A 27,780-nucleotide genomic window follows, 5' to 3' on the forward strand; every position below is an offset into this window, starting at 1 on the left:
TTCAGCTCCATAGTAGGGGTATGGTTCAAATTACTGTCGGGACATTTCAACACAGAACAGATTAGGAACAGGGAAGAGTTTGAGGCCAGGCATAGGGGTGAGGCTAAAGCACCTTCAGTGACATTTCACATGAGTATTTGAAATAAAACTCCTGAATCTCTTCTTCCTTTCCTTCAGATTGGACTCATGCTTCTCTGAACAGTGTCTGCTATAGCTCATCACATCTGTCTACATACATGCAAATCAGGTTCCAGATGGAATAGTTCATTGAGTCTTTTGAACATAATAAGAGACCATTAAGAACAATATGGAAAATTTGGAAAGACAAATACTACTCATTGTTTCTCATTTACTGAATCTATCTATCTATTTCTCTATCTATCTATCTATCTATCTATCTATCTATCTATCTATAGGATAAGAAAGCAAATGTAGGGTTATGTAACAGTGTAGAGGTGTGCAGTCATATATGCGGTCTATCTATATGAACGCATATCACAAACACAAAAATGCACATATGTATATGTCTCAGAAAAGAAGGATGAACTATTTTTGAGGACGAAAGTAAGGAATGGAATTTTGAGGATAGGGAGAAAATAAAATAAAATCCAAATAAGATGAAAGGTAAGTTATGAAGTCATGATCTGTTGACAGCTAAATCAAAACAACTTCTGAAGATACACAGAAATTGTTTGGGGTCTGGTGCTGGCAGGGTCTCTTCAGCTAGCACACAAACCAACCTTATATTATATCAAAGTTGCCAGGAACATGGTCTAAAAGCTTTCATAGGGTTGCCACTCAAATTAGAATGTGGCTAAACTAAGTATGTTTAAATTTTAAATACTAAAAATACTATTACTAACATGTAAATTATGTCAAAATTAAGTTTTAGTGTCAATAGGACTTGAATGTATTATATTCATAAGCAATTGCCTGTGACTGCTTCTCTGCTATAATGACAATGTCTATAAAGGGGCAGCACAGTTCTTATGGACTAGAAATCTTGAAATCTACCAGAATAATTATGGCAAAGATCACTGATTCCTTCTTATCCTATTAGCTCTGCTGAGATCAGTGGCTCCATTCTGATAAAAAAAATACCCACTTATCCAACTTGTTAGATGGGAGAATCAGCTGTGATATAGGCAGGTTGTTTCATAAAGTAAAAGTATGTTATATTCTACTTGACTAGACCCCCAAAGAGACTAGTCATAATATCAGCCATCAGCAGAGGGATGCTGGGATATAAGTTTAGCTGAGGCAACACTCTCCTCAAACTGGGCCTTAAACTCAAGGAAGTGATGGAGGCCTTAAATTTAAGATGTTCCAATCTTGTCCTTTGTTGTACTTACAATTAGTTGGGCTAATGACATAAACAGAAATAAGTTTTGTATATTAGCCAGAGACCATAATAGTCTTACCTCAGGAGTGTCTTTTAGCCAGATAGAGCACACTGGCCACCTAACCCATACACTAAATCTGTTATCACAAAGTAAAACCCATTGCTGCCTGGAAAAGTTAGTTCCATGATGTTAGTAACTGGAACCTTACTAATGTCTTTTTGTTCCACCCCACCCTGAAGAAATACAAGAGGGAGTGTAACTTCATACTTTTCTTGTTTTCTTTTTTTTCTTTTTTTTTTTCAACACAGGGTTTCTCTGTGTAGTTTTGGAGCCTATCCTGGCACTCTCTCTGGAGACCAGGATGGCCTCGAATTCACAGAGATCCGCCTGCCTCTGCCTCCTGAGTGCTGGGATTAAAGGCGTGTGCCACCAACGCCCGGCCAACTTCATCCTTTATGAATGAAGATATTCATGTAAAAATTTGAATTTTTCATCTGTAGTATCTGGCAGTCAATAAGAAGCTTTATAATGTCTTCAAAGTAGCACAAAGTAGCCACAGAAATGAAATAAGTACAAACAGAAACACATCAGGGAGTATTTTTAACTTAACTTAGTTTTAAGCCAACAACTTGGTTTTAATATAAGAATTCTAATAAGTATGAGCAAGAAAAATTATGGACAGAATATTCTTAATATTGAAATCATTAGTAATATGTGGTGGAGAAAATCCAATGAACATATATGTTTGTAACACATACAGTCAGTGATCAAGGAGGAAACAATACATAGAACCATAAAATGGGTTCAGTGAACAATTTGGAAAAGAATGGACAGACTTTTGTGAATAAAATTCATCTCAAAATTAAAATCTGTGTTCATGGGCCATGCTCATACATAATTGGCTCCACAATAACTTCTGCCTGCTTACTGGTTTTTATTAAATCAATCAGAGTGACAAATCTTCACAGTGTGCAAAAGATTATTCCACAGCATATTTCTTGCCATATTTCTGATGAGAGTGAGAATTGCAACTTTAATATCTCCCTATCAAGTTTGATGTTTTAGGAATACAAAGGTAGTTCTGTAAATCAGATGAAAATTTTTGGTCTGATTTACTTAAGTATATAAGAGATAATTTATTGTGGAGCCAATTATGTCACTCTGAATGATTTAATAAAAAGCTGATTGACCAGTAAGCAGGCAGAAGTTATAGGTGGAACACCCAAATTATAAGAATGATGGGAACAAGTAGGGCAGAGTCAGAGGACATGCCAGTCAGTCACTGAGGAAGCAGGATATGGAGAAAATGAGTTAACATGCCACTATGCAAGTGGCAAAGCATAGATAAGTCATGTGGGTTAATTTAAATGTAAGAGTTAGGTAGTAGCAAGACTGAGATAATAACTGAGCATTTACAATTACTATTAAGTCTCCAAGTCTCTTATTTGGGAAGTGGCTGCTTCATCCTATCACAGAAACACATGTTCAGTCATGTTCATTGCTGCATTATTCATAATATCCAGGAATTAGAAACAATGTAGATGTCACTAAACAGAAGAATGGATTCTTTTAAAAGAATAAAAGTGATTCATTTATACAATGGAGTATTTCTCAGCCATTAAAAAAGAATAAAATCATGAAATCCTCAGGTAAATGGATGAAACAAGAAAAAACACCCTGAATGATATAATCCAGGCCCAGAAGGACAAATAAAGTATGTGTCCACTAATGTGAATAATAGCTGTTAAATCAATGATAACCAAGCTGAAATCTGTAGACCCACAAAGGTTAGATGTAAGTAAAGGACTATGGAGGAAAGATAGATCTTGTTAGGAAAAGGAGGTAGAACAGATAATTATGGATATATGGTGGGAATTAAGTGGCAAGTGGAGACAGGAATGAAGGAGGGAATACAGGGAGAGACAGTTAAAATCCCTTTTGAGGGATAGTATGGAATCTTAGCACAGTAGAAACCTCCTAAATATATATTTGAAACATATGTAAAGGTGGTCTAAATGAAATAGCCAGATAATGAAGAGAAAGACCCCCAACTGAACATCCCTTGTCATCCAATGAAACTGCTAGTAATAGGGTTAGGTTACAGCTTTTTGAGTTGTTGGTTAGAGGAATCTTGTGAAATCTCCAAACAACCTAGACTGCTGTCAAGCCAATGGGTTGCTCTCCACAGACTGACAGCAAGACCCTATTGCTGAAGTAACACCTACACAACTCTGTGAACATGGAGAAGTCAAGCTGGTTCCTATATAGAACCTTTACCTCTGTGCTCCAGCATCTTAGTACAAGAATGTATTCTGCATACTATCAAAAGAGAAACAAACACCAACCCAGCCACAAACCCTGTGATCAACAATGGTGTCTTGCCTGCAAGATATGCTAGGACAAACGTGGCACAAAACACTTGTGGGAGTAACCAACCAAGAACTGATCTGAATCAGGGCCTACTCCACGGTATGAAACCCATTCCGGAAACTGTTTGGGTGGCCAGTAATGGGTTACAGGAACCTATGGTAAAACAACATATTTCTTTTCTAAAAATAAAAACAAACAACAACAAAAACATAGCAACTAAATGACTCCTTATGACATTTTGCTATGGTCATATATCAATATCTTGCTCAGCCATCTTAGAGAAGCATTACCTTGCAGCAGATGGCAACAAATACAAAACCCTTAACTAGATATTGTGTAGAATGTAACAGACCTTGAAATATTTAGCCCATCAAACCCCTCACCTCGGGGATCAGGGAACACTGTAGTATAGGAGGCAGAAAGTGTAAGAACAGGAGGGGATGAAGGTTATTAAGAAAATACAGCCCTCTGAAGTCAGAATATTCAAAGGAAGTTTGAACTCACAGAGACTGAGGCAGCATGCAAAGGGCCTGTGTAGGTCTGCACTAGGTCTTATACATATATAGTATGGTTTCCAGTTTAGTGCTTATAGGGGATTCATTGATATATAAATGATTGGGTGTCTTTTTCCTGTGCCTTCTCTTGTGTTCTTTTCTTCTGTTTGTTTTGTCCACTTCTGATGTGTTATTTTTGTGTTATATATTTATTGTATTATATATTATTCTTGAGAAGCCTACTTTTTTCTAATAAGAGGCAGAAAAGAAGGGCATTTGGATGTGAGAGGAGATGGGGAGAAATAGGAAGAAATAAAAGGAGGGAAAACCATAATCCTAATTATGGGAGAAAAAACATTTTCAATGAAATGGGAAAAACAGCAGTTTGGATTTTAATATTTTGTTATACTAACATTCATTGCTAGATCAATTGTAATTATATAAGCATTATTTATTATCATGAAAATTATTATTATTTTCCATTATTAGCAGTCTCTTGATAAATGGATACATTCTTATTGGTTTGTAAATTTCTATTTCTTGAGTTAGAATTATAGTGAAAATTTAAGTAGATATTTTTAAATGCTGGGAATACATACTCAATTAAAAGGACCATCATACTACAAATTGTTTCTCTTTCATCTCTCACGTTTTTGTAAAAACCCTACAGCACTTACATGGTAAATATTGAATTAGGAGCTTCCCAGACCTGGTACCAGCAACCTTTCTGATACTCTCACGTTCACACAAGGGCCATTTAGACTCCTGGAGCCCATGATTTCCTGTGATTTTACTTTAGATATCAGTTGAAAAAAAATTCTCAAAGTATCATGATGAAATGGAAAATTGGATAAAAATTATGGCAAACCTGGATGTTTCATCTGCCTTTTATTTTATAAACTTATAAGAAACCAGCTGATCTGGAGAATTCTGGTGTAGTTTTGATGATAATAGTTGACACATGACTGAAGAATCTCCCTGAAAGGTTTTGTGCTTCTATTCAGTCTTAAAAATCTATGATCCTGTCTTGAGTGGAGGTTTTGAATCCATTCTGATGAATACATGAATTTTTACTATTAAGGTGGTAAAAAACAAGAAGTGCTGATTATTCCTTCTATGTGGATAATAGACGCTGCTGCTCATGTACATGGAATAAGAAACAAAAAGGGCTCTGACATGCAGAATTCTAGGACTTTAACTTTGTTAGATTCAGAGAACTCAGACACTAAGCAGAATTAGATTGGTTTTCTGACAACCAGAGTCCGTTTGTCTTAGTCACTCTCTTCATTATAGTCAGTGAGTGGCACAGGCGGTGAAGGACTGAGACTGTTCTAAGAATAACAACACACATGACACTACAAGTGTCTTTCCATCATCAGACAGGAATGCTGTGGATCACCATCTGTGTCCTTACCTGTGACATGTGGGTGCTTCAGCAGGAGCAGGAGAGCATATCTCAGTGTTGTGCTTGTTGTCTCTGTCCCAGCACCAAACAGATCACTCACAGTGGTTGCCAGATTTTCAAGTGAAAATTCAGATTGTTGATTGTGGTTTGACTAAGAATAATTGGATGCGATAATTTTATAAATTATTTATTAGCACTTCTGATTACAATGGTTCTACAGTTTTACACATGCTTATATATTTGTTACTGAAAGTGTAAAATTTAAAGATATACTCCATAGTTTCCATTCCAAATGGTGCTTCTACCTGTATAGAAGTTTTCTGAGTTGTATAGACTTTGGGTCTAGTTAATTTGATTTGATGTTTTATTTATGTACAAGTTTTTTTTCATAATAAGAAAACAAAAAATTTTTTGTTTTATATTATTGCCAACAAAGATCCTGAAATGTAGAGTAGAGAAGAAACTAGCATATTATTTCAAAGACTATGGCACAGATTTTTGTAACTCTCAATTTCACCCTAAGGCCTTACTAGCTTAACTCTTGCATTGATGTGATTTTCTGCATATATAGTTTTGTGTTTTTTATGCCTTAAAAACATAATGGAAACATTGTATTCAATTTCTGTTTTCTCCTATCAAAGCCATATGAAGAAGAATGTGTGGCAGGTATAATGTTGGGATACATGCCCCAGGACCAGTAAAAGATTATATACATCTTTTTTGAGCCATTGGCCAATTGAGCCACATATATCCTTAAGTATGGCAGGTCATGGCCAATATTCTTGGTTACTCTCCAGAACTTGACAGTAAAACCCTATCTTTATGACATTATCTATTTCAGTCACAGAACATGAGGAAATCAATCTGCTACTCATCAAGAACCTTCTTCCCTATTGGCTAGTATTTGTGTTTCTGGAATGTGATATGTGTGCTACTGTAGGAGAAAAGTTATTCTCAGTTTCACCCAGTTGTGAACCTGCAAGTTACAACAATGCCGGGCTTGATAAGTAATGCCCACTAGAACAATAGTTACTCCAATTTCATGGGGGCAAACAACCACTTTCTGATTGGATCTAAGGCCCACTTCTTTAGGTAGGACCCATATCTGCCACGGTTAAAGGGGTTTATACTTGGTGATCAAATCTATTATTTTAATGGACTAATGGGCATAGTGTTAAAATTATTCCTAATGATATACTACTATATCTATAGATGAGAACTCTCTTACTTTTTCATCAGAGAAACTTCTCATTACAGAAGATGGCACTTAATAGTGACAGCCAACTGCTCAGTGTGCAGAGAGAACAGAGTATTGTAACCTGATCATTCCTAAATCATGACACACTCCTCCCCAAGAGAATAAAGTATCTTTGGAGAAGAGGGGTCAGAAATTTTAAGAGCCATCAGTGATCAATCACATCAAGGAAGCACTGTTTTCTGGACACAAAAGCACAGATGAACATAAGAATTTGCACTGACTGTGTCAGCCTGTACAAAAACTGTACGCTTCACTCAGTAAAAACCCAGGACTTGAAGGAGAAGAAGGAAGTTGTGGAGGAGGCAGAGAATGGAAGAGATGCACTGGCCAATGGGAATGCTAATGAGGAAAATGGGGAGCAGGAGGCTGACAATGAGGTAGGCGAAGAAGAGGAAGACGGTGGGGAGGAAGAGAAGGAGGAGGAGGAGGAAGGCACAGTGAGGAAGAGGATGGAGATGAAGATGAGGAAGCTGAGGCTCCTACAGGCAAGCGGGTAGCTGAAGGTGATGAGGGTGATGATGTTGACAACAAAAAGCAGAAGACTGATAAGGATGACTAGATCGCAGAAAGGAAAACCTAAACTTAAGGCCACTGTGACCTATTCACCCTCCACTTCCCGTCTCAGAATTTAAACGTGGTCACCTTCGAGTAGAGGAGCAGGCCCCGCCCTTAGCGGGCAGCGACACCCACAGATGACATGCGCTCTCCACCACCCCACCCAAACCACAACATGAATTTGCAACAGGGGAGGGAAAAAGAACCAAAGCTACCAAGGCCTTGCTTTTTTCCCTAAAAATACTTTAAAAGGAAACTTTGTTTATATTTTTATTTACATTTTATATTTTTGTACATATTGTTAGGGGGTCAGACATTTTTAATGATAATGGGTGACCAAACCATATATGAGGAATAAGTACATTGTGCTATTAAATTGTGAAAATGAATTTTGCTGCAAAGAAAGAAGCACTGAAACAAGATGAATTTAGATGTATGTCCAAGATTTTATGCAATTGCAAGAAGGCAGTACTTTCTCCTTTCTTTGCAGCAAAGTGCAGTTGGCAAGAGCACTTGTGCCTCATTGTTGTGTAAAACCCTAATAAACCATTTTAAATGCCATATTATGTATGTCTTTGAAAAGTTTTGAAGAAAACCTATCCATTTGAAATATATATCTGTATATCTAGAAAACTTAACTAATATAACTATTTGAGTGACTATCTATAATCTGTATTTAAGTCTACATTGCATTTTAAATAAACTGTAGAAACACAATATTGAAACAAGAGTAGAAATATACATATAACAAAAATGACCTTTAATTTGTATCAATAAACCAAAATCCATACAATGCAAAGTATTAATTTCTACAACATACTTCATTTCTTTAGAAAGAGACTGACTGTGATCATTAACCACTTATAACTAACCCTATTTAAATGAAAGCAAACATTTATGAACAGTATTTAGGAATGTGGGTATAGTTCTCTCCAAAATGCTTCATTCTAGAGTTTATATATTATCCTTCTGGGGTCGTTGATGGAGTTGAAGACAGATAGTTATGGTTATGGTTTTTTCCTAGTTATAATAAATGATGTTATACATAAAAGTTTAGACTCAAAAAATAGGATGATAGAATATTTTCCTTAAATTTTGCCAAATATGAGTGGACTAAATTTTGTAACTATAATTCTTTCTTGATAACTGTTTTGTTATATATAATTTTCATATCAGTTAAAACCTTCATTTTTATGTAGACAGAAGAGAGTAGATGATGGAGATGTCCTTCTGTGTGCTGTGAATATCTGTTTCTCTTATTGTTGATTAATAAAGCTGCTTCAGCTAATGGAGACAGGATCAGCCCATTCAGCCTGAGGTAGAGTAAGAAGCTAGTGGCCAGCTGCTTTGCCTTTCTGATATTTAGCTTGAAGTTTGAACCCCTATATCAGTATCTGGGTCTTTATTTTTCAATTTATAACTGATTTAAACCATCTCTGATAAACATTTTAGTGTTCAACAAACCACAAAATGCTAAACAATAAACTAAATTTATAATAACAATTTACCTGCTTTAGTTTAATCAGGTAATAATCAATAAAGTCCCGAGGGTTTGCAACATCCAGTGATTCCTGATGTTCTTTTATTTTCTCTGTAAGGTAATTTCTGATGTAATTGACATTTTTTGTTATTGTGTGATGACTTCCTGGACAGTAGTCAATTAGTGAAGGGAAATTATTGCAGATCTACAAAATCAAAGACATTTTCGATAAGATAAACTGTTATACATTTAGTGGTGTGTGTGGTATGTGTATGCATGCATATATGAATGTGCCATATATGTGTGGGTGCCTTGGAAGCCAAAGATATCAGATCCTCGGAAGCTGGTGGTTTTGAGCCACCTAACATGGATGCTAAAATTTGGACCCAGGTCATTTGGAAGATCGGCACACATTCTTAACCACTGATCCATCTCTCCAGCTCTTGCCAAAAAAACTTTTTAAAGGAACAGATATGAGGAAATACACATATGCATAATACATAGCAAGACCAACATGGGTTTATAGCTTCACATGTGAATGAAAAATAGCATCCCACAAAAGGAGGAGGTGTTTTATTTCATGTGTGTAGCAATTCTCTGTGATAGTAGAAAGATGAGGGGTGAGATTCCTGCCCAAATGATAAAAGATTATGATCAAATTTCCACATTCATGAATACTTTTCAGTAGAAAGCATATTTATGAAGATTGATTGATGGCTTATTCCATTTATTCCAAGACTGAATTATGATGTAAATCGTTGTCATTTACAGGTTTTAGATGACAACAGTAGTGAAGAGAGTCAGGCAACATGATTTATAGTAAAAAAATAAAAAAGTAACACATGCATTTTGAACTCCTGTAAACTGCCCTATATACCATGGGATGAAGTGGGTGAGACTCCAAGAGTTTTGAAAGTGAAGTACAGCACAGCCATTGGGGGTTTCTCTATGATTACAGCCATTCTTTTTAAATTTGCTTTTAATTTATTCTTTGTGCTTCTCACACTGTGCATCTTGATCCCATCTACTTCCGCATCCCTTCACATCGACCCTCAGCCCTTACAATGCCCCGTAATAAAATAAAATAAAATAAATTTAAGTGGAAAAAAGTCTCATCATGGAAGCTGCAGTGTGACACAGAGAGTCACACAGCAAACTCCTTTATCCATACATATTTACTTGCAAGTGTTCACTGCAAGGACTCATTGGTCTGGCTCAAGGCCTCTGGTTTCTATTGCACTCTCAATACCAGGCCCTTACTGAGAGTTCTCTTGGATATCCTGTTGTTACCCTGCACTGTGAAGATCTTGCAGCCCTGGGCATGCAGGACCAGCACCTCCATGTGATCCAGCAGATCACAATGGGGTGGATGTTGAGGTGCATCTACTCATAACCCTAGTTCTGGGTCTGTGTAGTTGCTGTGTTGGACAGCCCTCTAATTCTATCCTTGACCTCAAGACCAGGGTGAGCTCTCTGGTGTTGCCCTAGTTGGTTCACCACTTAGAGCAATGAGTTTCTTTTATGCCCCCAGAGTTGGCTCTTCCACACATACACCATCAGGAGCAGATCGACTGTGTTACAAAGGCAAGGTGCAGGGGCCACTCTTCCAAATGATTCATCTGGAAAAGGGCAGGGAAAACTCTTCCAGCCCTCCTACCAAACACCAGAAGATAGATGAGAGGAGGGACCAGATCTCCCATGTTCACATTCTCTAGGGTGATTCAAACAGCCCCCAACTGCAATCAATGGGGTCAATAGGGTCAACTTTACTGTACTGCCCAGGAGAGGTGCAGGGCCCAATTTCCCAGGTGCTGAAGCTGGTAAGGAGGAAGGTCAGCTACCTCACCCACCACAGGTGACAGCAGCAATGTGAGAAGGGCATCTTTCCTTCAACCTTAACACCACATGGCAGATGAAGAGGTGGGATATCATTCCTATTCTCACACCATTGGAGCCAGCTCACCTGTGCCTTTGCCAACAGGGTCAGCTCTACTTTGCTGCCCAGGTTAGGAGCAGGGATTGCATTCATGAGTGCTGCACCTGGTAAGGGGAAGGGTCAGCTCCCTCATCTGCCTCAGGTGGTGAGGGGAAGAGGGTAAAGGTGACATCTCTGCCAACCACACCATCCCATGACAGACAAGTAGTGGGGCCAACTCTCCCACACTCACAACTTCAGGGTTGACTCACCTGCACCCCTGTGGATACTATCATCTCTGCTGTGCTGCCCAGGCAAGGTACAGGGTCTGCTCCCTGCATTCTGCAGTGTTGGTGGGAACGGCAGCTCTCCTGCTATTATGGCCTCAGGGCTAGCTGTCCCACCTGTCACAAGCAGTTGAGCGGGAGGGCAGTTCTCCCCCACCCAAGCCACCATATGGCAAGAGAGGTATGGAGTCAGATCCCCCAAGCACACATTCTTTGGGCTGGTCCCACACCCCTATCAACAGGATCATTTCCACTTTGCTTCCCAGAAGAGGTAAACATGGCCCACTCTCTGTAGTGTTGCAACCAATGTGTGTCAGGACCAACCCTGTGCAGCCCTTTCCTCATGGCCTTCAGTGCTATCAGGAGCTATGGACATCAACACTGACCATGGCTGCACAACAAGACCATGAACCCAGACATGGACCCTGGAAGAAATCAAGCCACCCTCTTCAGCCTCTCTGCACTGCTTCACCTCTTCACCTGTCTCTCTCTCCACAGGACATGAACCATTCTAACTCTCTGTCTTTCCTATAGCCCACCTGACATTTGCTTAACATCGTAGTGTCTGCCTGCCTGGCACCTTGTTTCCCTTAGTGCCCAGATCACAGCCATTCTTTATGGAGAGTTCAGGAGGTGACACTTGTGCCTAGGACAACTCTGAGAAGATGGATGTGGGCCACACAGCATTAAATCAATCACCCTGTCCTTTCTACCTGTCTGTTTGTCAACTAGGATTCCAACTGACCCATCAAACCACTAAAACTACCCAGTGTTTCCTGGCAGAGTTCATTGTCATTAATATTATTTATCTTTTAAGAGAATATTCTTTCTATACTAAAATATTCCTGCCTACTAATATGATGAGGATATATATGTTTAATGATAGAAAAGAAGATAAGAACTATTCATAGAATAATTTTCTGTGAACAACTGGCAACACTTCTAGATTTGAATGCAATCTTTTATACAAACAGTTCTGTGAACATCAAATTGAAATTGATAGGGAACTATTAGTCTTGAGCCAACCTGAAATTTGCCCTTCAGCTTTGCTATTTGTATATCAAAGGGCTTAGATCCACCTTCCATATATTCTTTCCATAATATGTTGTTCAGAACCATGGTGTCTGGTCCATATTGAATTTGACCTGTGAGGATGAATTTGACCTTATAGGCTGTTCCCAGAAGAAAATATCTTTACTTCACCTGAAACCAGGGAGAGCTCAGAATCCTGACATTCTCATTTAATTTTTCCATAAAGTTAAGAAAATCCTGATCTTTATAATCAAAACGATTCTGGAAAATAATGGAGCAGATCACATTGCAGGGAGCACAGCCCAAGATGAACGTGGGATCACATGGTGAGGCTGGAGAATTAGAAACAATTGGAGAAATACCAATAAAATATACAAAGAAGACCTTTTGCTTTTGTTATAGTTTAAGGTTCTTTAGAAGCTTTAAACCATATCTTATCTACAATTTTCCTAACAGCTAAGCATCATTTATATAGAATCAATGTCTTATTTTAACCTAAAACTTGAGATGGCGTCACCCTCACCAGTTAAATAAGAGCAGATTGCATCTATTACACCAATTTTTACACTTTTAAATATCTGGTATATAAAAGAATAAAAGATTTTATAAGTCTAAAATTTCTAGTATTCAGAACAGAATTATTTATTACTATAATGTCTAATTACCATATAACACTGGTATTTAAATAGAAGAATGTACATCTGGAAGATCTGCAGCCACAATGAGTAACCAAAGCAAGTGTTGATCCAAGGAAGGAGGAAATGGCAACCCTGCAGGTGAGTTCTCATATTAGAAGGAAAAACATGGGGAAAATCCCTCCTACTTATATGAGAGTAATATGTAAGCTTAAGAACAGCCACTTCCATGTGGAGTTGTTTGTATTATTAAACAAAATGAAAACTTATTTTACAGTTAATTCCAAGAGGGAGAAACAACCTTAGGGAAGTCATAGAGGCTTCCCTTTTATCATTTCATCTTTTACAACAATACATTTTGTTTTATAGGAAGTAAACACAATATTTGAAAAGTACACACAAAGTATAATAAAGTCAGAGCTAGAAAGATAGCTCTGCATTCAAGGTACTTCCTGATGTTTGACAGAACCCAAATTCAGTTCCAAGCACCCTCCTGGTGACCCATAACTTTCTGTCACCCCAACTCCATAGGAATATGACACAATTTTCTGACTTCTGTGGCACCAGGAATACAAGTGATGCACACATGTATGTTCAGGCAAATATTTATACACATAAAAGAAAAACAGTATTTTTAATTGTAACAATGAGTCCTGGGGGAGGATGCAATAGGAAAACTGGCAATGGGGTGGCCCAGAAAGAAGACTGTAGGGAGGCATTTCCAAAGTACATGTTACACTACTATGAAATGTCTTCGTAAGGCACACACTACATACAGTATTAGCAACAATAATGTTTATTTTTAGAAGAAGTAAAGAATGATTATGTTCAATGAAAATCTACTCAGTATATGTGGGGGAAAGTGTGGTTTTTAGATCATGAACATTTCCCAAAATCACCATTATTAAATTATAAATGCTGACATAATGTTTAAAATCTGTGTGGCACCTTTGTGTTTGGTATTACAGGACAAAAATATCATAAGGAAATTTCTTTTTAAGACTTATTTTTATTTGTGTGCATGTGCTCATGTGTGTGTGTGTGTGTGTGTGTGGGTGGGTGTATATCTGGAGAGGCTAGGACAGCATATCAGATCTCATGGAGCTGCCTACCATGGGCACTGTGATGCCACTGCTGCTACTCAGAAGGAGCATTCTCTCTCAAGTGATAAAACATCTCTCCAGCTCTTAGGGTAGTTTCTTCTGATGTCCTTTCTATAGTGAATTTGCTTTGATCAAATGATAAATACACTTTACTTTAAAGCTGATGCAAAATTTAAATCTGTAGACATCACATAAGGATCACAAGAATTAACACTGTTGTGAATAAATTACTAATCATATGAGTGACAGGAAACTCCTTAATATTCTTGTGACTATGCCGGGGTTTATAAACATGACTATATTCTACAGTATCAGGAAGTGTATTGTTTAAACCAAAAACAGTGAAGGAAAAAATATTGGGACTTTTCTTGTGCGTATACATGGAATTCACAGATTAAATTTGATTCTCAGTCATTCCTTTTACTTTATTTGTAAGAAAGAACTTAAAGTCATTATAAATCAGTCCACTCCACTAGATGCTGAACAAGCTTTTGACAAAATCCAATACCCTTCACGATAAAGGTCTTGGAGGAATCAGTGATAACAGGAACATACCTAAACATAATAAAAGCAACATATAACAAACCAAAAGCCAACATCAAACTAAATGGAGAGAAACTCAATGAGATTCCTCTTAAATTAGGAACCATACAAGGCTGTTCGGTCTCTTCATACCTCTTCAGTATTATACTTGATATTCTAGCTAGAGCAATAAGACACCAAAAGAAGATCAAGGGGTTAATAATTGGAAAAAAGAAGTCAAATTTCACTATTTGTAGATGATATGATAGTTTACATGTAGTGAGCAGAAAAATTCTACCAGGGAACTCCTACATCTGATAAACCCCTTAAGTAAAGTGGCAGGATACAAGATTAACTAAAAAAAAATCAGTAGCCCCACTATATACAGATAATAAATGCACTGAGAAAGAAATCAGAGAAACATCACACTTTAAAATAGCCACAAAGAACATAAAATACCATGGGATAATGCACCCAAAGAAGTGAATGATCTGTATAACAAGAATTTTGAGTATTTAAAGAAAGAAATTAAAGAAGATACCAGATAATGGAAAGATCTCCCATGCTCTTGGATAGGCACAATCAACCTAGTAAAAATGAAAATCTTGCCCAAAAGAAATCTATAGATTCAATGCAATCCCTATCAAAATTCCAGTAAATTCTTCACAGACCTTGAAAAAACAATATTCAACATTATGTGGAAAAACAAAAGACCCAGAATAGCCAAAAGAAATCTGTACAATAAAGGAACTTCCAGAGGCATCACCATCCCTGACTTTAAGCTCTATTATAGAGTTATAGTTCTGAAAACAGCTTGGTATTGGCACAAAAATAGACAGGTAGACCAATGGAATCAATTGAATACCCTGATACAGACCCACACACCTATAATACCTGATTTTTGACAAAGAAGAGATAAAATTATACAATACAAATGAAAGCATCTTTAACAAATGGTGCTGGCATAACTGGATGCTGACATGTAGTAGACTCTAGATGGATCCTCATCTATCGCCATGCTCAAATCTTAAGTCCAAATGGAAGAAAGATCTCAACATAAATACAGCCATACTGAACCTCTTAGAAGAGAAAGTGGGAAGTATCCTTGAATGAATTTTTACAGGAGACAGCTTCGTGAATTTCACACCTATAGCACAGACACTGAGATCAACAATTAATAAATGGGACCTCCTGAAACTGAGAAGCTTCTGTAAGGCAAAGGGCACAGTCAACAAGACAAAACAGCAGCCCACAGATTGGAAGAGATATTCACCAAACTCATATCTGACTTAGGGGTGATCTCCAAAATTTACAAAGAACACAAGAAGCTAGTTTCCCAAACACCTAGTAATCCAATTAAAAAGTGAGGTACAGAACTAAATAGACAATTCTCAAAAGAGGAATCTAAAATGTATGAAAGACACATAAGAAAGTGATCAACATCCTTAGTCATCAGGGAAATGCAAATCAAAACAACTCTTAGATATCATCTTACTCCAGTCAGAATGGCTAAAACCAAAAACACCAATGATAAGTTATACTGGAAAAGATGGAGAGAAAGGGGATCACTCCTCCACTGGTGGTGGGAGTTCAAGCTTGTACAGCCACTTTTCAAATCAGTATGGAGATTCCTCAGGAAAATGAGAATCAGTCTACCTTCAGCAATTCCATTCTTAGACATGTACCAAAGTTTGCACACTAATACGGCAAGGACATCTGTTCAACTATGTTCATAGCAGCATTCTTTGTAACAGCCAGAACCTGGAAGAAACCTAGATGCCCCTCAACTAAAGAATGGATAAAGAAAATGTGGTAAATTTAAACAATTGAGTACTACTTAACAGAAAACAAAACTGGAATCATAAAATTTGAGTGAGGTAACCCAGTCACAAAAAACTAACATGGTACATATTCACTCATATGTGTATATTAGACATAGAGTAAAAGATTACCAGCCTTCAATCCACATCCCCAGAGGAGCTAGAAAACAAGTAGGACCCTAAGAGATACATGCATGGTCCCTTTGAAAATGGTAAAGGGATAATATCTCCTGAGCAAATTGGGAGTACGTGGTGAGGGGAGAGGGAGTTAGTAGATAGAGAAGGGGAGAAGAAGAAGGGGGAAGAGGACATGAGGAAGCAGGAAGATTGAGTCAGGGCAGAATAGAGGAGAGCAAGAAAAGAGACACTTTAATAGAGGGAGCCATTATAGATGTAAAGAGAAATCTGGAGATAGGAAAATGTCCAGAATCTACAAGGATGTCCCCAACTAACAATCTAAGCAGTAGTGGAGAGGCTACCTTGAATGCCCTCCTCCTATAGTGACTTTCATGACTACCTTCAATGCCCTCATAGAGCTTTCATCTAGCACCTGATGGAAGTAGAAGCAGACACCCACAGCTCATCACTGAGTCAAACTCCTGGAATCCAGTTGCAGAGAGGGAGGAGTTATGAGCACAAGGGTCAAGACCAGGCTGAAGAAACCCACAGAAACAGCTTGAGTGAACAAGGGGGTGTAGGGGACAGTAAGCCATGCCTGTTAGAGGCTGGCTACAGGTGTGCCTGACCATGCCTGTCAGAGCGTGGTCAAGGTGTGGTCAGGATGACATGTGATAAGTTCTTAAGGGTTGGCAAAGCACATGGAAGCCCTCTCTCTGCCCTAGCTGCCTCACTGCCCTAGCACACACTGGCTTGCATTTGTCTGGTGTTTATCTGAATAAAGATTTCTTAACCGTATGGACTACAGATCGGCTTTCATTATAAGTGGCACCCAACATGGGGTATGAACCCACCTGCAGCCTGCGAACTTCCAGTGTAAACAGTAAGTTACTGCCTCACCGGCCACCTGTAGCACTCAGTCCCCGCCATTCATCGGGTTGGGGAACTTTTAAATGGCCCACAGGCTTTTACTTAAATTTCCCTGTGGTTCTTACTGCTACAGGTAGCATTACCACAGCTGATTCCAGCTGCATGCTCATTTACTGCTAGCCACGTGCACATGCCAGTGGCCCTGAGCTGCGACCAACACAGGTTTGTCTTCCTATGTGGGGCGCTACAGTTTCTGTGGCCGCAGCCGCTGGCAGAAAAACTGCACATCCTCCACTGATACCTGCACACTGCTGTGTTCCCTTTCCCATGCTAACATTCCCAGTTCCAGGCCCCAAAGCTGCACTAAACTCTGCTGCCAGCCATACCGGTTCAGCTGCGAGCCCTTGCTCAGCCCAATCTGCCAAGCTTGGCCTCCACCAGGTACGGTTAGAAGGTTTTCCCATACCTAGTAAACACACCCCCAATCCATTCGTAAGATGCTCTGTAGGCTTTTAGGAATTTTCAGGTCCAACTCAAAACAACCACTACCGAAAACCTGTGCCACATGTGCCACCTTCCTGCCGAATCTGGTTACCGCATCTGGAGTAGAAGCTGACTGGTAAATATGGCTGAATATTTATCATTGGCCTCACTTGGTAACATTTTCATTTCTTATGTAAATTCAATGTTTGAGGAAGAGGTTGATCTGCAATAATTGGCCTATATGCCTTACTAGCTGTTAGTGTGCGAATGCACACATTATCACTAGCCAGAGGCCTCAGAAACAGGGATAAAGTTAATTTCACCACCTACCTACAGGACATGCAAGCTTTATGTAATAAGGTTTTGGAGACCAGACTGACCCATGATACACTTATGCAACATGTACAACAGAAGCTAGATGATAGGCTCTACTCTATGTCTTATATGATACAGGCAGAACAGTCAGAGGACCGTGATGAACTAAAGAATATATGTAGCTGACTGGAAACTCAGATAGGCTCTCTGTCCTGTAATCTGGATACCAAGAGTCAGGATACTCAGGATAGGTTTAAACAATTGGATAATGCCATTAAATCGATGGCTGAAAAATATGAGAGGGTAGATAATAGAGTTGAATCTAGGTTCAATGTTTGCAAGATGATTTAAAGAACAGAGCTGACAAATTAGGGAGGTCCATTGCCTCAGTTGATTGCTGAGGCAAATCACGACCTTGAGTCTACATTTCAATTCCTGGAGGGCAGTTTACTTGCCACCCAGAAGGTAGCTAGAGACAAATGTATTAAACACCTAGGAAATCATATAGAAGAGCAGTCACAGCAATTCATGGATTCAATATCATGCCTAGAATCTTTTATGATTAAGGAGATTGAAACTGTTCATGAGGATATCGTTACTAGGCTCAAGAATCATTGGAATGATGAGGAGACAGAATCATTCCAATCTGAGGCACCTACTCCACACAGGAGAAGAAAAACTTTGGATACTATTAAAGTTGATCAAGATTCGAGTTAAAAAAGCCAAACCTCTTAACAAGGATGAGTGACAGGTATTTTACTGAGGTATATCTCATAAACTAAATAGAAACCTCCCAAAGAAAAGGGAAGTGTTTTGCTTCTATCTTCACAGGAAAACTCATCTCCAGAAGTACACGAACACTACATGGGTAGATGCTTAAGAAGAGAAGGTAGCTATAACCATCATCAAATAAAAGGAACATGCCATGCGGTAAACTTTACAGCTGTCTCTCAAAGAACTCTATTTCTCTTTATTTTTCTATTTCCTATTCAAGTAAATCAGTGGTAGATTGAGAGTTGAATTTGGCTTTCATCCCTTAAAATCCAAGCACATTGTTAAACTAAACTTTAGAGTTTCTGTATTGTATCAAGAAGCCAGTTGATATAATACAGAATGAGAGAAGAACTTGGGGACTGTCTTTGTCTTTCTTGGCTCTTTCCTTCAAGGTGTACACCATCTCACAATCATTATTTTTCCTTGATTGCTTTTTCCAGCATGCATACATACACAAGCAAGCATTTTTCTGATAACACTTATGTTTGAGTCCCACACAGCCAATAAAGACCCACCTGACAGCAATCTCTGGATGCTCTGGAAAAGAAATTGGGACATACCAACTACACTGGATGCAACTTACTATGTTTCAACTGACACTCCCACCAGAGCTTCAAGTACTGACTTCAATCAAGTTGAGGATTTCAACCTAGGTCTTCAATCAAGCAAATCCCATCTAACATGGACTGGGTATAATCTGTTAGAGACTTTCACTATACTAAAATTTTCCTCCCACAGGACCACACAAGGCTACCATCATCCCATTTCAGCAGGAAGTAACTTGAAAGATGCTACACCCCAATCCCCCATTATTGCATTATTGTCTATTAGGGCAGTGTAAGTCTAGTTAAGAATAACTTTCCTATTGTTTAGGGTTGGGATTGGAAGGAGGTGTTCATGTATGGACACCTCTTTCAGATGACTTTACGGTTTAGCGGAAATAGACATAGGATGTGCAATAGCAGATTATTGTATCTTCTTGTATTTCACCTTTATGATTGTTAATTTTGGATACTTTACGCTGTTAAGGCTTAATCCTCTTTTAGACTAAAAGGGGAATTGTAGGGGACAGTTAGCCACACCTGTTAGAAGCCGGCTACAGGTGTGCCTGACCACGCCTGTCAGGGCGTGGTCAAGGTGAGGTCAGGATGACGTGTGATGGGTTCTTAAGGCGTGGCAAAGCACATGGAAGCTCTCTCTCTGGCCTATCTGCCCTGCTGCCCCCCCCCGACATGCTTTGGCTTGTGTTCAGCTGATGTTTATCTGAATAAAGATACCTTAACCATCTGATCTGCTCTCTTTCTAAGTGGGGGCTCATGGACCCCAGACTGACAGCTGGGAAAGCAGCATAGGGCCAAACCAGGCCCCATGAATGTGGGTGTGAGTTAAGAGCTCTGGAAGTCTGTGGGGCCTCTGGTTCCATATTTATCCCTAATTTTCGAATGGACTTTAGTGGGATACTTTCTCAACCTAGACAAATGGGAGGACCTAGGCCCTGCCCCAAATGATGTGACAGATGTTGATGATCCCCCATGGAAGGGCTCACCCTCTCTGGGGAGCAGAAAGGGATGGAATTGAAGGTCAGTGGGGGGCATGGGAGGATGGGAGTAAGTGGGAACTGGGGTTGATATGTAAAATGAGAATGATTCTCAATAAATAAAAAATAAATTTAAAAGATTTTCTGAATTTCTGGCTAGGCAGTGGTGGCACACCCCTTTGATCCCAGCACTAGGGTGGTAGATATGTGAGTTTGAGGCCAGGATGGTATACAGAATAAGTTCCAGGACAGTCAGAACTACACAATGTGTGTTGTAATGTCTCCTACTTCATCTGCAGTTTTAGAATTTGAGCCAACTCTTCATTGATTCTCTGCATTTATGTGAGTTTTTACATTGTTTATTTGTTTCAGCCTTGATTTTTCTTTCTTCCTGATTAGTTTTTTTGGTTAATGTTTTGTTTTTAAGAAAAGTATAGGCATGTTTGTCAAGGAATTTATTATGTATCTCAGGTTGGCCTTGATCTCACAGATATCTACCTGTCTCTGCCTTCTGAGTACTAGGATTAAGAGCAAGTACAAACACTCAGCCTTCTTCCTATCTACTTTTAATGATATTATTTGTTCATTTTGATGATTATTAGGTGAATCATTAAGCTATCAATTTCATATTTCTAAAAAGTTTTATATCTGCTAGATCTCATAGTGCTGGAAAGTGCTACATGGGTTACTAGAAGAAAAAAGTAACCGTCAATATTACCCAGCTCTAAACTGTGTATGTTACAGTAACAACTTGCCTTGCAAGGTGTATCAACTGGTGCCACAGTATCATGAGTATCATGGAAGTTACAAACAGCATTCATTTTCAGTTTAAGGCCTGTTCCCTGAGGTAAGTCCATACTTGGTACCATTATCAGGACAAGGTACTGTGCTTAGACACATAATATACCTTGGGGGAGAATCTACTAATGTTCCTCTGCCACATGGGCATAGTATAAATCAACTCCAAATAATGCTGTGATGCCTATTGATTAATGCATCTCTCAACCCCCGTTAGAGAAACTCCTAATGTGGTAGATGATTACGAACACAGAGAGCCACAGCTACTCAAGCACAGAGCAAAAAGAAACCAAGCTCAGCCATAGATGGTACAACTATATCTCACTGCTTCTTCCTAAGGCTTAGGGATCATGATGGAAGAGGGGGCAGAAAAAGGCAAAGGTGGTGTGTGACTAGTAGGAAACAGTGTCTCATGAACACAGCAAGATAGCTGCACATGTCAACTTATAGCAGTTGTGACAACATTCCTGAGACCCATGTAAGATTAAGCCAGACTGAATCACAATATGGAGGGAGGAGGTGGGTAAAAAGTCCCAACTGTAGTCAGGAAGCTAATGGCACTACTTAGCTCTTTAAAGAAGTTGAGTCAGTTTTCTTTAAGTGTATAGCCCCTGGTAAGTCAAACATAATCCAGAAGAATAGACATGGGAAAATGTATTAACCAAGCCCACATTTGGCAGAGGACTGATCTCTAAAATATATGAAGAACTCAAGAAACTAGAAACCAAAACACCAAAGAATCCAATTTAAAAATCAGGTACAGGTCTAAACATAGAATTCTGAACATAAGAAACTCAAATAGCTAAAAGACATTTAAGGAATTGATCAAAATTCTTAGTCATCAGGGAAATACAAATCAAAACAACTCTGAGATACCAACTTATACATATCAGAATGGCCAAGATAAAAGAAAACCTCTGATGACAGTGGAGTAAGGAGAACATTCCTCCATTGTGGTAGGTGTGCAAACCTGTACAGACACTTTGGAAATCAGTATGGCAGTTTCTCAGAAAATTGGGATCTACCTCAAGACTCACCAATACCACTCTTGGGTGTATACCCAAAGGATGCACAATCATACCACAATGACATTTGATCAGCTCTGTTCAAAGCAGCATTATTTGTAATAGCCAGAACAACATGATAACAACCTAGACACCCCTCAACTGAAGAATGGATAAAGAAAATGTGATACATTTACACAATGGAGTATTTCTCAGTGCTTAAAAAAAAAAGACAACTCGAAATTTGCAATCAAGTGGATGGAACTAGAAAACAAATCCTGAGTGAAGTAATCCAGAGCCAAAAAGACAAACATAGCATGTACTCACTCATAAGTGGATATTAGATGTATAGCAAAGACAACCAGGCTACAATCCACAACCCCAGAGAAGATAGGTAAAAAGTGGGACCCTAAGAAGAACACACATGGAGCACCCTAGGACAGGAAATAGGATCTCCTGGTAGACTGGGGAGGCTAGTAGACGAGAGGGATGCGGGGGATGGGAAATAAGGGATCAAGAAGACAGCCTTGGGAAGGGGGGAGAGGTATAGTAATGAAAGAGATATCTTGATAGAGGGAGCCATTGTGGGGTTAGGGAGAAAATTGATGTTAGTGAAATTCTCAGGAATCCACAAGGATGACCCCAGCTAAGACTCCTAGCAATAGTATAGAGGGTGTCTGGATGGGCCTTCCATTTTAACTGCACTAATTGTCATCACAGAAACTATATTCAGTAACTGAGTGAAGCAGATGCAGTGATCCACAGACAAGGACTAGGCTGAGTTTCAGGAGTTCAGCTGAAGTGAGGGAGGAGGGATCATATGAACAAGGCAGGGTCAAGAGCATGATGTGGAAAACCACAGAGACAGCTGACCTGAAATAGTGGGAGCTTGTGCACTATGGACTGACAGCTTGGAAATCTGCCTGGGACTAAACTAGACTCTCTCAATGTGGATGACAGTTATGTGGCTTGATCTGTTGGGTGGGGTGGAAGTTGTGCACATATGTGTCTATGTACATGCAAATATTCAATAATACTCAAAGACAAGTGGCTAACAATTGAAGAATGGGAAAAGAATGAAAAGGGGCACAGGAGGCATCTGGAAAGAAATAGATGGGAAAAGGAAGGAATTGTGTAATTCTATTTCAATTAAAACATATTTTTAAACAAGTACAAAATTCTGAAAGCACTAGTAAAAATTTTCTTTAAAAATCAAATATGTCAAGTCCATGTCAGGTTTGGTTGATGTTAAATAAGAAGACTATACAAAGTACGATAGATAGGAAAGTGGGGGTATATCTCAGAAGAGGTGGTGGGAGAGCACAATAAAAAAAACACATTATTTAAAATTCTCAATGTTGCAAATAATTTTAAAGAAAATAACAATGCAATTTGATATCACGGTATAGAAGACACAGTCATTGATGAAAATTTTGTTACACTCAACTAAGAAGGAAAACCATAAATAACATCATTGTTACCCAGGACTGTAAACATGGGCCTAGACAAATCCCTGTACTGCTCAGTTAATTTGCTCAAAACACGTGATCCAAGAAATTGTAAACAAATATCCTCTCATTGGACTCTGTCACCATTAACACAATCACTTATTCCATGGTGAAATGAACCACAAAGACAAATCACTCCTGTGCTAATGGAAATGCTTAGTCCTGCAGCTCAACAGAAAATTAACATGAAACCGATAATCATTGTTTCTAAATTTAAAAACAACAGAAACATTACAAACACACATAACTAATTGAGATGTAGATATATAAACCTGCACTTACCATTGGTTTTCCTCAGTTCCTCCACAAGGCACTGTGCTTCCTCTTGAACACGGTCCTCAATGCTCCTTTTGCCCATGCCCAGATTCCGCAGAGTCATGAGTGTGAAGCGCCTTGTCTCTTTCCATATGCTTCCATGGCTAAAAACAATGCCTGATGAAATGGTAAATCACTAGAAATAGATTCTGGGAACAGATGAGAGACCTGATAGGTGAAACCATAGAGAGGGCCACCCTCACCTCAGGAAGAAGTCCAGCCCCTCTTTTCAGTCTTCACCTTCACAGTCAACATTATGCAGCACTCATAAGAACATGCACACTTACTTACCAAGACCTTTATTGAATCTTTCAGCCATAGGGAAGCTTCTTCTTCCAGCAAATTCCTCCCCACGGTCAATCAGAGCTTCTTTCACTGCTTCATACCCATGCAACACCACAGTGGGCTTCATGCCCAGGTACAGGGTGAACACAGGGCCATAGACTTTTGAGAACTGGAAATAGGAAAGAAATAAGTAAATACTAGTGAAAAAAGTCACTTTGATCTCAATGGAGTAAAACTTATTCACTCTAACATCACTCATTGTAGTTTAATATTTTTATTCAAGAAAAAACTCAGCTTCCAATGGTTCTGAAGCCTATTTATATCACATTATGGTGATTATCAGTTATTGATCACCTACAGTGAACCACATATCTGCTGAGGACTCAGGTATTTGTTACACAAAGATCACAATGAGTTTTCAAGTTAAAACATTCAGCAAGAAGCTGGCTATTGAAATTCATTGTAGGCCACTTACTTGTCTGCTGATTGCCCCACTCTCTCATTGCCTGCCTACTCTACACACAATCACCCCTTCCATCCTGGGCAACACCTCCCAGTCCCCCAAATTGGGCAGAATGCCCTGTCTGAACAGAGGTCTCCCTATTCTAACCCACAGAAATCCAGCCCACAAATGTGGAGACCCTCAACTCGAACACAGGACATTCCAGCCAAAAGACCAGGGAAGAAGCAGAAACCAAGAAAAATACACCCATATCACTAAACCCATACTTCTGTATTTATAGATTGAGTGCTATGCATCAGACTTCTGATGCCATATTTACAGGTTTAGAAAAACAACAGAGGACTTCATATGGGACAACAAAGAACTCTCAAGGGACTCCTAAGAATTAAAAACACTGTGTGTAGGAAGAGACCTGGAACCTGTACCTGTGAATCCCCCTGTTGTGTGCTTGGTCACAGGTACCTGTGAAATAAAGAGCTGAGAGAGAGGGCACATGCTTACTTGGTTCCTGTCGGGTCACAGAGAGTAGCTGTGCTTGATTCTTGGAGACAGAACTTGGGGTTATTGGCTTCTCGTGTAAGTGACCTCTCCCCGAATAAAATTAACCTATATTATCCCAGTCCTGTGAATCTTAATCTGTTCATCCACAAAGGTATAACAATATATGACCTAAAATACTATTATGGAGCTATAGTGATATAAACAGACTGTTACTAACAAAAAATAGACAAGTAGACCAAAGAAACAGACGAAATGATGCAGAAATAAAGCAACAAATCCAGGCCCAATTAAATTTGAGAAGTAAATTTGTATTCAGAAAAAACTATTCTTTTGAGCAGTCCAGGTTTTTGCACTCTGCTACTACAAACATAGAGAATGGGCACCACAGACACTGCACACAAGCATGTAATATTTCCTCGAAAAATAGTTCCTTCTCTGGCAGCATTCTTAGCCCCAGACTTAGGTTTGACAAATATTAAAACTAGATATAAATATCACCAAATATACTGGAAGCTTGACTTCTTTCTTGAATTTCTTGCATTATTCCATGTCCATGCATACTTAATTAAATTACGCATCAGTTCTTTTAGAGTCCGGGGTCAAATAGACAACCTCAGTAAAAATGGATATCCAAAATTCTATCTGACTTATTCAATATACTATTACTCACTATTTACCTTCAACCAAAAAAAAAATAGGAAAGCTGTTTTTTAAGATAGGAAATAGTCACAAATTTTGCAATTTTATGGCCATTTTTTTTCTTTTTTTATAAAATGCAATGAAATGAATATCTTTTTACCTGAAATCTCTCTCTTTACTGAAGTCCTGCAAAGGTCAGCTATTTAAGTCGTAAAGTACACAATACTTTGAAAGGGCTTTGGCTTAATGGATATTTATACCAATACTGCCTCTGACACTAGATTTTCATTAAAAGAAGCTTTCACTGTATCTTCTTTCAGCATATTGGAGGAGCCCAAAGAATACTTACATTGGTCAATGATTGGCTGATATTCTTCACATCTATTTGGAGGAAATTGCCAATAAGTGGGAGAGGAGTGGGACCAGGAGGGAGCTTCCCTCTCTCAGAGCTCTGTCTCCAGAGTGAGAGGAGAACCAGACAGGAGAAAATAAACACCAACACCACAACTGGATCCATGGTGACTCTTCTCACTGACACAGCTATGATCAGCCAGCATAGGGCTTTTATACCACTATCTGCTGGATCAACATGTTCCACTTGAAACATTATTGACTAACCAATCAGATAACCTTTAATCTCTCTCACAAGTAGACTTTGTCCTTTTGATAGAGATAAAAATAAGATGTTCTTTACACTTGTCCTTCTTTATAGGGTACCCATTTGAATTTCTGGTTTAAAGGTACTGATTATTGTCCAAATAGTGCTATAAACAAACATCTTTTTAGTGTGCAACTGCTCTTGAGAAGAAATACATTAATTTTGAGATGGAAAAAACTACTCAATATTTATTTTCTCAGGTTAGTGACCACATAGGAATTTATGACGTATGAAGAGCTTGTAGATTCTCTGAAATACATTTGTTTTAGTAAAGTCTTACTATATATCTTAGATTAACCTCAAACTGACAATTCTTTTCCTAGATTGTACCAATGGCTAGAAATAATTTGTGCACCACCATGGTCATACATATTTTTAAATAATTCTTTGTTATATTAAACATTTGGACTTATTTTGTTCAGCAATGTAAGCCTCATAGCTCTTTATTTCACTCTTTGGCCATTTATAACAACAAGATAAAAATATAGCTGTCACTAACACACCTTGAATCAGAAAATATATATGTCAAACTTTTAGCTAAAAAAGTTCCTTGCTTTTCAGTGTTGTGTAGTTCAATCATGAAAGACATTTTTCTGAAGGTGATAGGACAGAAAGAACTATCAGTGTCTCACAGCTCATAGCCAGAAGAATTTAGAATTCAAAGCTATTATCTAATAGGCATACTTCTTCCCTGGCTTTACCATAGATTCTTAAAGAAAGGTATTTGAATTTTCCTAGTCCCACCAGTCCAGATGTAAAACATGAATAAGCACAATAGTCTATAGAGTCTGTACAACAATTGATATAACCTAACCTCTTCCCCAAACAGTGCCACCAAGTAGGTACCAAGTATTAAAATGCTTGAGCCAAAGTGGGCATATAACTTAAGCCATATTTCTTGCATCTTACCCCTTTACTTGCATAAAGGCATAGAGTTCAACTATATCCATCATAATTGCTTAACTATGAACTATGGCACTATACTGATCATAATAAGTAGCAGTCACGCTACCATGAACCTGGTTAATAATTATGTCATCATTATTTTAACATAGAAGTCATAAAAGTTTGCTTAAGTTTTGTAATCTTGTTCAAAGTTTACAAAAATAGCTACACAGGGAGCTCAGATTAATTTCAACAACCCAAAGTCATGTTTACCCTCATTGTCTATAACAAAGTAAACAATAATTTGTTACTCAATTCATATTGCTCTAAAATCTCAAAGAATAGGTTTGAATAAAACAGTCTCAGATTTTTTTTCATGCCTGCAGTGATACTTGGTCTGGCACATTTG

At 38.5% G+C, this 27,780-nt stretch overlaps 1 protein-coding gene across 1 annotated transcript; it reads right to left on the reverse strand.

Moving 5' to 3' along the window:
* Positions 1 to 12,301: 12,301 nt before the first annotated feature.
* Positions 12,302 to 26,345, reverse strand: LOC100753704 (cytochrome P450 2C26). Its single transcript, XM_027407419.2, has 4 exons — positions 26,178 to 26,345; positions 24,232 to 24,394; positions 23,908 to 24,057; positions 12,302 to 12,471 (listed from the first exon to the last, which is right to left on the reverse strand). Exons 1-4 carry the CDS (start codon positions 26,343 to 26,345, stop codon positions 12,302 to 12,304), a joined length of 651 nt encoding a protein of 216 aa, XP_027263220.2.
* Between the last annotated feature and the right edge of the window lie 1,435 nt (positions 26,346 to 27,780).

Source organism: Cricetulus griseus, chromosome 3 (genome assembly GCF_003668045.3).
Source record: "Cricetulus griseus strain 17A/GY chromosome 3, alternate assembly CriGri-PICRH-1.0, whole genome shotgun sequence".
NCBI classification, from domain to species: domain Eukaryota; kingdom Metazoa; phylum Chordata; class Mammalia; order Rodentia; family Cricetidae; genus Cricetulus; species Cricetulus griseus.